The sequence below is a fragment of the Myxine glutinosa genome, chromosome 2 (assembly GCF_964187855.1).
Source record: "Myxine glutinosa chromosome 2, kmMyxGlut1.1, whole genome shotgun sequence".
Lineage (NCBI taxonomy): Eukaryota > Metazoa > Chordata > Myxini > Myxiniformes > Myxinidae > Myxine > Myxine glutinosa.
Genome location: NC_136262.1, coordinates 157,930,329 through 157,943,820, shown reverse-complemented (window position 1 = coordinate 157,943,820; position 13,492 = coordinate 157,930,329). Strand labels below are relative to the sequence as shown.

At 43.3% G+C, this 13,492-nt stretch overlaps 1 protein-coding gene across 1 annotated transcript in view; it reads left to right on the top strand.

Annotated features, from left to right (window-relative positions):
* The window catches only part of LOC144890818 (disabled homolog 2-interacting protein-like), a 51,158-nt gene extending 39,327 nt beyond the window's left edge, over window positions 1-11,831 (top strand). The window contains exons 4-8 of the mRNA XM_078772659.1: window positions 3,819-4,055; window positions 4,313-4,514; window positions 8,307-8,548; window positions 9,793-10,026; window positions 11,564-11,831. Coding sequence (XP_078628785.1) covers window positions 3,819-4,055; window positions 4,313-4,514; window positions 8,307-8,548; window positions 9,793-10,026; window positions 11,564-11,831 — 1,183 coding nt within the window. The remainder of the gene's footprint in view (window positions 1-3,818; window positions 4,056-4,312; window positions 4,515-8,306; window positions 8,549-9,792; window positions 10,027-11,563) is intronic.
* Window positions 11,832-13,492: the final 1,661 nt, after the last annotated feature.

Here is a 13,492-nt window from a genome sequence, read left to right as displayed (position 1 = left end):
ACTCGCCTTTAAGCTGTCGAGCTTGAGTTTGAATCCAGACCCAGCTATAAACTATCATCCTGGTGTTTCATTGGGAGGATGATTCATCAATGTGTGTGTCGTCCCTCGGATGGACACGGTAATCTGGACGTCTTGTCTGTTTGCATTAGTTGTTGACGTTACAGATCCCACATTGTCCTTCACGAAGAGTTGGCAAGTTATTGCCGGCACCATGAACACATTACAAATTCCTGCCCAAATTACTCCTGAAAAGGCAATGGCAAACCACCTAGTCCTTGCCAGGAAACTGCTTTGGCAACACTGACACTCTGAAACATAGCATGGTGCATCAGAATCAGAATAATGTTAATATTATTATGCTATTATTGTTATTGTTGTTATCACTTTTGTTCTTGGGTGCGCCATGTTATGGCCATAACAAGCCATGTTATGGCCTTGGAAAAATGCCACAACATGAAATGACACTCAAGCTGCTATCTATACACGTTAACATGGCATTTTCCAAGGTGGAAAAGCTGATAAAAAATGGAAATTCCTCCAGATTTTGTTGAGGTCGAGTCAAATTATTATTACGATTATTTTTGTCAATATTATTATTATTATTAATATTAATATTGCAGCCTTGCCAGCGGCCTACTTAGAAGGCTCACTCACTCTCCTCAATGCGACTCAGGTACGTTAGTCTTTGGGGGACGTGCTCGATGCTTGATGTTCTTCTTCTTCGTGTGATGTATGGATGGCAGCTTGTTAATATTATCATTATTTTTTATTATGCCATTATCAATGGACAGAATTAACTGAATAGTTTGTGGTTATAATATTTTTAAACTTCTGGTACGTGAGCCCCACAAAATGCCACAGTAAGCTGTACAGTCATGTGAAAAAGTAAGTACACCCCATGTAAAGTTTTGACTTTTTCAACATATTTCAACATACAGCTATTTGATCTTCATTTCAACAATATTGATAGATAAAAGTGATATAATATGACAAATATCATGAAACATTTACATTTTGTAGTCCATTGTATAATTTAAATAAACATAAATGCAAATACCGCATGTAGAAAAAGTAAGTACACCCCTACGTTTATCACTACTTCAAATACCTAAAATTAGAATCAGGTGCACCAGCTCAGGTGCAAATGATTAGAACATTGTTAGAGAGGATCTTGCAGGAACCTGTCTTGTTTAAACCTCAGACATTTAGTTGGGTTTGCTCTTTGTTGTTGAAGTATGCAGCGTCACCATGCCTAGATCAAAAGAGCTCTCTGAGGCCTTCAGAAAGAAGGTTATAGATGCCTACAAGGCGGGGAAGGGATTTAAAAAGATCTCCAAACAATTTGAAATCAATCATTTGACTGTCCGGAAGATCATCTACAAGTGGAGAAGATTCCAAACAACTGCCAACTTGTTCAGGCCAGCCCGCCCCAGCAAATTCAGCCCGAGAGCAGACCGCAAGATGCTGAAAGAAGTCTGTAAGAACCCCAGAATGTCATCATGGGACCGACGTAGCTCTTGCCACTGTTGATGTCAAAGTGCACGAGTCTACCATTAGAAAGAGGCTGCACAAATTTGATCTCCATGGGAGGTGTGCCAGGAGGAAACCTTTGCTTTCCAAAAAGAACATTTTAAAAAAGAACGAGCAGGGACCCGTGGAACAGAGTTCTGTGGAAAAGCCTCGCTTTATTTGGGTGGTGTATAAGCAACGAAGCGGTGCCTCGCATGCTTTCAGAAGTTTATGTTTACTGCTAAGCCAGCGTTAATGTTCGTCGTCTGCACACTTATTACCAAAAGATAATGTCATGAATTTGTTTTATGTTCCCAGAGATCAGATGTTGAAGTGGAGATAAATGATGAATTGCAAAATGAAAGTGACAATCAGGAAAAACAAACGTGTTGTTTTATACATCTGACCAAAACAAACGTTGCAAATTAGCCTTATAGGGGCATCGCGTTTGTTTCCATTGGCATCATTTATGCTTTGTGACGGTGAACAATAGTTAGGTATAGTCAGTTGTAATGAACAAAAAAAAGTTTTATTTACTGAGCCAAATTAGTCCATTTTTTTTTAAAGCATCATTTTCTTGGGAGCTATTATCCCTCAAACTTTCACTCTGTATCTGCCCCTGAGTTCGTAGATGATCTCCCCATAAACAACGTTGCGGGTTAGTCGGCCTGCAGTAAGCTCAGTCTCTCTCCTTATCCGCAATTAATTCTGGTTGGCAAAGACACGCAGATAATGTGGGTCTCCTACTCTACTCGGTGCAACGTAAAAACACTGGTGGGAAGCAGCACTCCAGCAAGCTCTGACCCTGGCTTTTGTTGATTGTCATCGCAAAGACCGGCCTGACCGGAAACTGTCCTCCGCGGAGTTGTAAAGGATGATCCGTGTCAGATGGAGAAAGAAAAATTCTAGGAATAAGGAGAATAGACCCGGAACGATCACCAGCGAGCTTCCGCGCCTGAAGAACACGTTCAGTGGGTCATACGAAGCACCGCCCGGAGACGCCTTTTTAACAGTCGGAACTGCTGCTAAGCTCAAATCCACAGTTAAAATTTTGAAATTTGGTTCAGGTTAGAAAATTTTACAGCGTGTCACTCTATTGTAGAGCGGAGCGGAGCGGTGCTTTGTATGATTGGCTGTCCCATATATGTTTAGGTCCTGGACATTAAATATCCCATTGTGTATTTTAAAAAGAGCAGACCGTTGTGGCCTTGGGATGTGAATATGACAGGCTTGATGGGCCAAGTGGTCCTTTCCTGTGCTTTAATACCTCCACCACCGAAGGTGGACGGAGGTTATGTTTTCACACCTGTCTGTCTGACTGTTTGTCTGTGAGCAGGATATCTCAGAAAGTTGTAGACAGATTCGGATGAAACTTAGTTGACAGGTTGGGTGTGTTTCAAGAACAAGACGATTCGATTTTGGTTCAGGTCTGGATCCAGATCCGGCCTATCAATGGGATACAAAAGGTAAACCGTTCAGCCTTGCGGAGGTATGCGCTCTACCGAGTGTTCTAGTCGTGTGTGCGTATGTATGTGTGTGTGTGTCTTTGGCTGTCCGGGCGGTAACCTTTTAACATTTGAACTTTTGTCATCAGATTTTCTTAAAGTTATATTTCTAATATGGAGAAAACAAATTAATTATTTGGTCAAAAAGTTAAAGGTCAGTGTCATAAAATCGTCAATTTTCATCCAATTTACCTGAAGTTTTAAGAATTTGCATATTGGGTCATTGAAGCCTATTGCTTTTGAGGTCAAGAGGTCAAGATCACCTAAAATGGGTTTTTGGGGGTGGGGGTTTGTTATCCGTTTTCGTCATGTTTACCATCCGGAAGAAGAAGTCTGAATACAAAGCAGACGCGGACGGGCTTTGCCTTTTCAGATGCTTCTAGTTTAATTTGTGGAGCATTGTGGGTTTATCAGTTGAGATAAACACTCAGCTTAGAAAACGCACCTTTTTCTTTTCAAGTGCAAGTACTGTATAGTAAAAGAAATAGGGTGGTAATACTCCTGTGGACCTTATGAAGCTCGTCAGGCCACCATAGTGGTTTTTCTTTGCACAGATATACCCAGTGGTGCCCATCTCCTCCGGTCGAGGTTTTTTTCTGAGCAGCCTTGAGAATTGAAGCTGGACCAGTGATGACAATGCAACAAAGTTTCAGGAAATGCAACCACCACAAACTTTACACTTTAGCTATACTTACCCTGTAACAAGAGAAATACTGTTTGAGAGGCCTTGCATACTTTGTTTGGTTTAGATGAGCCCATGGTACTTTAATTACAAACTTATAATCTTGTGCATTTCCTTCACAGCGTGTTTCCTCGAGAGCTCCGTGAAGTGTTTGCATCTTGTCGGCAGCAATGTGGCGGCCGTGGGCGCCACGATTTGAGTGAGCGCCTCGTAGTTGCCTCCCTCTTCCTGCGTTTCCTGTGTCCCGCCATCATGTCCCCAAGTCTGTTTGGTTTGACCCAGGAGTACCCAGATGAGCGCACCGCTCGAACACTCACACTCATTGCCAAAGTCATCCAGAACCTCGCTAACTTCACAAAGTGAGTGCTGGGTATCCGGCCTTCAGATATACTTAACCATCATGCTTGCAATTATTAGCTTATTGTCTTCAGTCTAGATCTGTTTACTCCTGGACATAATTCCACCTTGTCTTACTTTTGCCATCCATAATTCCTTGACTTTCAACTTCTTTTTACCTGTGCATTTTGTTGTGCTCTCATACCCTGCACCAAAGCCCCTATCTTCCCCTCATTTCGTATTTCCTCAACCCATGCCACATTTTCTCATTCCATGTCAGGTTTGGAAACAAGGAAGACTACATGGCCTTCATGAATGACTTTTTGGAAAACGAGTGGGGAAAGATGAAGCGGTATCTGCTGGAAATGACCAACCCAGATTCAGGGCCTCACTCTGAGAGCTTTGATGGCTACATAGACCTAGGCCGTGAACTCTCCTTCCTCCACATCCTCCTTTCAGAACTCCTCGCTCAAGGAGATGCGGTACGTAGCCAAGAACATGGGGATACAGTACATTACAATTCAATCATTCCGGAGTTACGGTGACTATATAATCGGTGTTGAATTCTTCAAAGCAGGTGCACAGCCTCATTTCTTCTGCCAGTCCAGACATTGTGGAGGAAGAATTATGGTTACTCCAAGTAATAAACCTTCCACACTGTTAAGTATGAAATATCTAGGATTTTAAATCTGCAACATGTACCAACTAGAACGCCACTCAGTAGAGTGCATACTCCCGCCGTGGGTTTAGTTGGAATAATACGTTTTGTTTGACATCCCCTCTCCCCAAAACAATAAATGAAAAAGGAAGTAAGCCCTAACTGTCAGAATTTATTTTGATATATCTCGGAATTAGAGGAGAAAAACATCATTTAAGAATAAGAATAAAAGCTTTAATGCTGTAAAACAGAAAAAATCTTTCCCAAAAAAATTTCCAAAAACATTCCTGGATCCGGAATAATATCCTGAGCTTCACCAAAAACTAAACAATTCTTCCTTATCCCAAGAGCAATCATCCCACCAACTTTCATCCAAATCCATTCAGAACTTTTCCAGATAACTTGTTCACAAACACACGAACACACACACACACACACACACACACACACACACACACACACACACACACACAGACGGACAGGATCGAATGCGTTACTCCCTAGCGGGAGTAATAAACCTGAAAATCGCAGAGCCAGAACCAGAATTATTTATTTGGTCGGGGAAGCCCATGCGAGGTTTCTTCTTCTTCAGCCTCTCGCAACCCTGAGTGAATGTGCGATCTTTTTTTAAAAAGGTGAAATTTTGCCAAATCTGTTTTAATTCGTTTGTTAATATACCTCAGCCATTGACAAATCTGGAACTAAGTCTTTATAAGTTCATCAAATACTGACACCGCGAATGACATTCGCTGAGCTAAATGTTGATATCTCTTCTGAGGTAAAGATTAAAAAAAAAAAAGTTTTAAAGCATTATACGTATCAAACGATACATTTTATGAAACGGGGAAACCTAATACACACTTTGGTGGTTTTAAAATGACAGAATATGTCTTTATTATAAAAAAAAAAAGAATATTGAAGACGACGCTGCTAAAAGAAAATACACCGCTCCAACGCATAACCACGAGTTTAAACTACATTTACAACAAATATGAAAACTATTTTCATATCACAATGTTAAATATAGAATATATAGAAGATAATGTTAAAAAAAACGAGCCCTATCTTCCAATGGTAAAAAAAATCCTTCAAAAAATTCCTGGATCGGGAATAATATCCTGAGCTTCACCAAAAACTAATCAATTCTTCCTTATCCCAAGGGCAATCATCCCACCAACTTTCATCCAAATCCGTTCAGAACTTTTCCAGATATCTTGTTCGCAAACACACGAACACACCACACACACACGGACGGACACGATCGAATGCATTACTCCCTGGCGGAGTAATCATGTCAACAAATCACGAGTGTTACCTTCGACCTGTTTCAGCTGAGCAGGAGGTGTGCGTAGCTTGCCAATCATTGTCATGGTGAATTAACAGGGTCTCGACGAGTTTGCAAAGGACATTGCAATAGGTGCTTTTGCAGCATCTTTTCTTGAAGATGCAAAAGCAGATATACATCTACCATGTTTTTCAGATCCCTTTTTAGAAAACCACTATAGATTTGAGCAAGTTTAGTGCAATGCAACCATTTGCACACATGCTTAGTTTAGTGCATACATGTGCAAAATACGACAAGTAACAGACATGTCACAGTTATTTTGACTCGTTAACATACCGTATTTGACCTTTGGTGGCAGGCCTGCTCAAAACAGATCAGACCAAAGGCAAGCAGAATGCCAACAAAACTACCACAGTGACGTGGCGAGTGAAACAGATGTGCTTTGGTGGTGTTTCGTTATATGTATGAGTCGGAACGTTTACCAAAGGCCTTGTGTTGATTGCTCGCCATTAAACATCGCCCATACATTAGTAGTTACATAGGTTCTGTGAAAAGGACAGTGTGCTTAGACTTTAGAGCAACAACAACAAAAAAAACCTCCAATTTATGTAAGCTGAAGAGGAAGCCTTTGTTCTTTCTGAAATGTTTATCTAATTACTGGCGTTTTCAAACAGCCCTTGTCGACCCAATTTCAGGCCATCGAGGCTTGGTCTTCCAAAATGCTTTTATGAGAACGAATGCAAATTACCACGAAATGCACGTTGTAGAATCCCCACCAAATTGTGTAGAATCTGGCATTTGGATTAAACGCTGCTCTTGTACCCGCTGTTTAAGGGATTCACTTTGTGGCCAAGTGCTATATTAATTGTGGCCTTCTCTTTGGTTGTTTTTTTTTGGTTTTTTTTCCCAAATACACAGAAGGAAAGAAGTGCAAAAGGCTTTTTCATCCTACGTTACAAAATTTTACTCGCAGTGTGTGGTGGCTCCATTCCATGCGCTGCGTTGCGTATTTCTGAAAGCCCACACCATAGCTGCAGTTTCATTACTGTTGCCATTTTCATGAATGCACCCATCGTAACTATACAGTGATCCAAGACAGCTGGCATACCATTTCTGTTAGTGACATGGGACATCCTTTGGGAAGAAGAGATGGTCAAATAATTGGCTCATTTGCGCACGCACTGCCACAGTGGCAGAACTAGCCTCAACTCAGAATTCTGCTGGTACTGCGATACCACAAAGCTGAGCTGCATCCTTCGATGGTGATCGGACCTGTTAATGAGGCATGGTCACCTCTCTCTCTCTCTCACTCCCCCCTTTCCCCTCCCCTCTCCCTCCACTCCCCCTCTCATCCCCCTCTCTCTTTTCTCCATCTCTTTCCCCATTCTCTCTTCACCCCCTTTCCCTTTCTCATTCCTCCTCCTTCCCCCCTGTCCTTCTTCCCCTTTGCTTCCTCCCCTCTGCTTTCTCCCTCTCCTTCCCCTCTCCTCCTCCCTATCCCCACTCTCCTCCCCCAACCTCCCTCTTCTTCCTCCTCTCCGCCCCCCTGCCACCACCTCTCTTCTTACCCCTCTCATTCCCCCCTGCTTGCCTCCTCTCTCCTTCCTCCCTTTCTCCCTCCCCCTTCTTCCCTTCTATCCCCCTCTCCTTCCCGAACCTCTCCTTGCCAACCTCCCTCATCCTTTCCGAACCTCTCCTTGCCAACCTCCCTCTCCTTCGTTCCTCTCTTCCCCCATCTCCTTCTAGCTTACTCTTCTCCCATTTACTTCCCCTCATACTCTCCTTCCCGTCCCTCATCTCCTCCCACATCTCCTTTCCCTCACCATCTCTTTGCTTCCTTTCGTTACTCCCTCGTCCACCTTTCTATTGATTGGTTACTTCATTTAATCATTCATGATGACATTGCTGAGGATCTGTTGGTATATGCAAATTAGTATACAGGTTGACTTGAAAGCTCTGCATTTTAAGCCAAGTTTTACATGTTGCTGGTGCCTGTAGCTTGCTGTAATTTGTCGTGGGGTACCACGTGAATTGATATCTCCTGAGAGGAAAACACAAAATTGAGCTTGGTGGTGGAGATTTGGTGATTTAATAGCCACTGAAGTTTCCCAACCACTTGCAAAGAGGATGAAACACGGATATGAAAAACTTATAAACCCAATTGCACTTCGCACCCTGGGAAAATTATTTAAAAGCCTAAAATCTGCCCAAAACGTCATGTTGATTTGAGTTTTGGCAATACCGTCTGATCACTGTACATTCGTGATAATTGTCTGTGAAAGACTCCGTTTTCTTCCCTAACCTTCTCCCACCCCCAACCCCTTGCCTTAGACTCTTGCAGCCAAACTCGGTCCTTTGCCACGGATCCTGGGTGACATCAGTGCAGCGCTCGCTTCAACGAGCCCCCCAGCCCCACCTGCGCCCTTGGTATCTATGCACGGACCCGGCACGGCATGCCCGGGCCTGTTGATAACGGGTGTTGCAGGAGATCGGCTTGCGAGTGGGCCCGCCATCAGCAGCATGAGCTTGGCTTCAGGCCTCCATCGTATAGTTGAAGATGGAGATATGGCCGGGTGAGAGATTGGTGGCATAAATGAGATTGATGGGATCTATTTTGGTTGGCACCAGGAAACCGAATCAATGTAATGTGGATTAGGCAAGCATTGATCTCCTTCGTGCATACCTGGCAGTCCCATTGTGGCCCCAAAGCTGAACAAGTCAGGATTCATCGTAACTATTTTAACACGAGCACATCCAAGCCATTAAAACACTTAATTCCCAATGTCGATGGTAATAACATGTTCTTCTGCTCATGAGTAATTTACAATATTAATGACATGATATTGTCAAATGTTACTCACTGGTCAGAAGAGTAGATTTTGAGCACCAAGTATAAATTATTGTACTATTCCCAATTGTGAATTTTATTTTTTCGATTGTGCTCAGGAGGCACATTTGTGATGGAGGAGCGACTGCTGCCAAATATGTATGTTAATTTAGAGATAATATGGTTCGAGAATGGAACTACTCAAAGATAGCAAAGGAATATGCACATGAATCATATGTACAAGTTACGTAGTCTCCGAGCCTCAGATACAGGATAACTGATAACACAACAATGGCTCTTTGTCACCGCCCTCTGTAGTACGGTGTCCAATTAACATTCCTATTGTGTCCTGCTGGATGATTGTTATTGTTCATTTTGACTCGATATTAGCCATACTACAATGGCCGTTGCCCGGAACATAATTGTAGGGGACGTTGGCGGCGTAGTGGGTCAAGACATTGTAATGGGATGCCGAAGCCAGCAGCATGAAGGATTTGGATTCAAATGCAGTGTTCGCACAGATTCATCTGCAGAAGCTTGTCAGTATTTATTACTGGCAATTCTGATCCACAGTAAGTAGTCCAGGAATAATAGATTTAACCCGGAACAAATTCAAACAAAGCTGTAAATTTCAGGATATGTTCAGAAAACTGTCCTGAATAACATACTAAAAGTCCCCAGACATCCGCCTTGTGCTTCAACGGAAATTCAAGATGGCGTCCAAAATGGCGGCAATTTTGGCATTTTATCATATTACCACCTAAAAACATGATAGAAATGCAAACAGGGTGTCAAAATACATGTTTTCAAGCACGAGGATTGTTTTAAAGATTACATTATGAGTTTATATGACATATGTGTCATTCGATCGATTATGAACAATTTCAAACTACCTTTTATGAACATTATGAACAAAATGATTATGAACAAACAATATTTTGAATGACTACCTTTCGTTAACGACTATCTTTCACCTCTATCCTTTCTCAGGGGAGTCACTCGCTTACCATCACCGACACAAGAGAACCGTGAAGCTTTCTTCGTAACGCGTCCCGAACCGCCACCATTATCCTCTCCACCCGCACCGCACAGCCACCCTCCCTCTGATCGTGATGGTGATGTGGGTGGTGGAAGCAGCAGCAGCCTCCACAGTGGTGGCGTTGACCTTGGTTCGGCCGATGAGAGCACGGGGCCAGGTGGGAAGCTGTGGCCTAAAGGAGGCTGGTCGCAAACTTCTGGTGGTGTTTTGGCTCGCAGACCCGAACAGCTAGCGTTGACCATGGCAGAGGTTGGCAGGTATGGAACCAATGGTTCGCTCTGGTCCAACAACCCTTCCTTAATTTTTTCCCATCTTACATGTGTAATTTTACTTCCCCTTCCCCAGGGATATTGGCCACTCAGTTGCACCACCACCCCTGCTTCCGTTGTCTTTTCACAATCCGCTGTTCCATCTCGGCGTGCCGCCCGACTGCACCCGCGGCTCTACGTCCGGGTCGGTCACCGAGGGGACGTCTGGCCTCCGAGCCCCAATGCTCGATTTTCCTGCTGGCGATGGTGTCGGGTGAGCTTCTAATAATAATAATAATAATTCATTTATTTTGTATAGCACTTTTCATGAAGCCCAAAGGTGCTTTGACAGAGTGCAAAACATAATGCATAACAAAACATGAAAACAACAATTGCAAAAAGACAAGAATCAATAGGGAAATATTTAAAGCAAAAGGAGGGAGAAGGAGAAGTGATAGTCAGGGGTTAAATGCTGTGGGTTGAATGTTGAATGCAGTGCTGAACAGGTGGGTCTTGAGTGATGTTTTGAATGTGGTGAGTGAGGAGGAGTCTCTGATGGTGTGAGGTAGTGAGTTCCAGAGGGTGGGAGCAGCGATGGAGAAGGCCCTGTCCCCCTAGGATCTGAATTTGGTCCGGATGGGGGGGGTCAGGAGGTTGGTACCAGCAGAGCGGAGGTTGCGGGTGGGAGTGTGTCTGGAGAGGAGGTCAGCCAGGTAGGATGGGGCCAGGTTATGGAGGGCTTTGTAGGTCAAGAGGAGGATTTTGTACTGGATTCTCTGGGAGATGGGGAGCCAGTGAAGCTTGTAAAGGACGGGGGTGATGTGGTCACGGGTCCGGGAATGGGTGAGTAGACGGGCAGCGGAGTTCTGAATATATTGGAGTTTATTGGTGATTGTTGAGGGTGAACCATAGAGGAGGCTATTGCAGTAGTCCAGGCGGGAAGTGATGAAGGCGTGGATGAGGGTTTCTGCAGCCGTGGAGGAGAGGGATGAGCGGAGACGGGCGATGTTTTTCAGGTGAAAGAAGGCTGTCTTTGTGATCTGTTTAGTGTATTTGTCGAAGGAGAGGGTTTGGTCAAAGATGACGCCAAGATTCCGGATGAGAGGGGAGGTGGATACTGGGATACCGTCGATGTTGAGGGCAAAATTATGGGTGGATTTTGTGAGCGTTTTTGGGCCAATGATGATTATTTCAGATTTATCACAGTTAAGTTTGAGGAAGTTGATTTGAAGCCAGGATTTTATTTCAGAGATGCAGTTTGTCAGGACGGTGGGGAGCATTCTAGCTCAACCCATCCGGAAAACTTCACAATAACTACTAACTTAGCCGTTTTTCCTTGGCTTACTGCCAAGTAAATGGAAGCAACTTGTATACCACATAGGTGGTACATATTTTTATACATTTTACAATAGTCTCCTTCTCAAGCCACCATATGTTGGCTGTGACATCCTCCCTCTTGCTGTTCTCTCTCTAGCACGGGGTTCACAGCTGGCGATGAAGCTAACCGCGGTGGAGAGTATGCACGCCGGCAGACATTGCCCGACAAAAACCCCCCACTTGTCGCAGCTCGTCCGCGCCGCTCTGAGCCACCGTCACTTTGCCTGGGCCCAGGCAGCACTTTAGCGTCGAATGCTGCATCCGGCCGTGTGCAGTGGGATGGGCCCAGTGTCGCTGAGGTGAGAAAGATTGAGGGAAATACAAATGTGGGAGAAACGGAGAAAGGGAAGGAAGCGATTGAATAGCTGTTACTTCATTATTTTTTTGTGGTTTTGATACGATTCTCATTGTTTGTTACAACCCATTGGCATTATATACACATGGGAAAAAGTTAAGCTCTAATTTTCTTCAAACATCGAAGAAAGAGCCGTCCATGTGCAGGCTGTGTTTTCCATTCATCACTAGGCCAAGGCAATTTTCACACCCAGCACGTACCGCACAGTTATAGAAGTGTCAACTAAAAAAAAAAAACACCTGATCAAGATTTGGAGAAGGTAACATTGCGTAATTCCTTTGGTGGACTGTGTTACGATGGCAAGTAGAATACTTAGTGAAGCCTAAAGATGACAAATCATTGGGACTAGAACTGACTCGAGCTCTCCATGCAGACGAGATAATAGTAATAATTGTATTTATATAGCGCCTTTTACCTATAGTGGAGCGGATAAGTGCAAAAGTTGTGCACTTCTGGCAGAAAGCATGAAATTTAGCACATGGGGGTTTTCGAGTATGCTAAATTCAATAAGAAGAGGCAAGTCGTAAAATGATTGCTTCCGGTTCAAAATGGCTGTTTTCAAAATGGCCGCCAAGTAAACCGATAAAAACGTTTATCTCATATATTGGTTACATAGCGATGTGTTTGCAAAGCCAAAAAAGTAACATATCATGATGCCAACTCTACATTGCTTCTGCACACTAAGATTTACATTTAGTGCTGCCCGAAAGAGCATGAAGGCATATGCATAATGCTTACGTCTGTGCGCCGAAAAATTGAAACAATTGGTACAATATCGACACAATTTTTTAAATTAAACATGATTGATTTTACATAGAATTATGTTGAATAATATCACTTGAACTGTGAAAATACATTGCAACCTTAACGCTTATCTAATATCATTAAAATATACAAATTGTCCACAACAAATATGGTAGCTTAAGGAGAAATACATTATATACACGTAAACGTCCAGTGTTCTCAGTCCCTGGAACATTGGCCTGCACATAAACACAACTGGGTACACGGAAGGCTTGCTTTAGAACATTTGCACCTCCTAGAGCAGCTCTTTTTGCACTGACAAGTGTAAGTTGAATAGTGGTAAGTGGTAACAATTGTTACCACGAATAGTGGTAACAATTGAATAGTGGTAAGTTGTTTTTGGTGATGGTGTCATAGAAAGGAGTACGCGTGCTTGCAATTCGCAATTCGATCGTCGACAAAGCTCTTGTACTGGGTTTTGCCAAGTTCTTCTACAGTTCGTACACCGTTAACCACTTCTTCCGACATGATTACTTTCGTGTCCAAGGAATACAATTCGTCACTATCATCTGTAAAGGGATTACCCATTCCATCAATCACGTGCACCACATTTGTCACATCAGAAGCAAATGATTTCTGTGTACTGGGTATCTGTTCATGTTGACGACTGTCTGTACTCCTCGACAATTGACTGTCCTCATACTCGTTTAGAATTATTGATACCTCCGGCCCAGCTACCATCCAACGTCGCAAAGCTCCTTCGCAAAGCTCCTTCGATACCAATCGCTCCTCCTTCACCTTTGACCATAGCATTGAGCTGTTCATGAACGTGGTCATGGGCCATCGCAGAAAATTTGTGACAGGTCTTCTGAGTCACGAAATGTCCTTTGTAAAATTGAGATAAAGCATTCGGGCATTGTTCCTGGA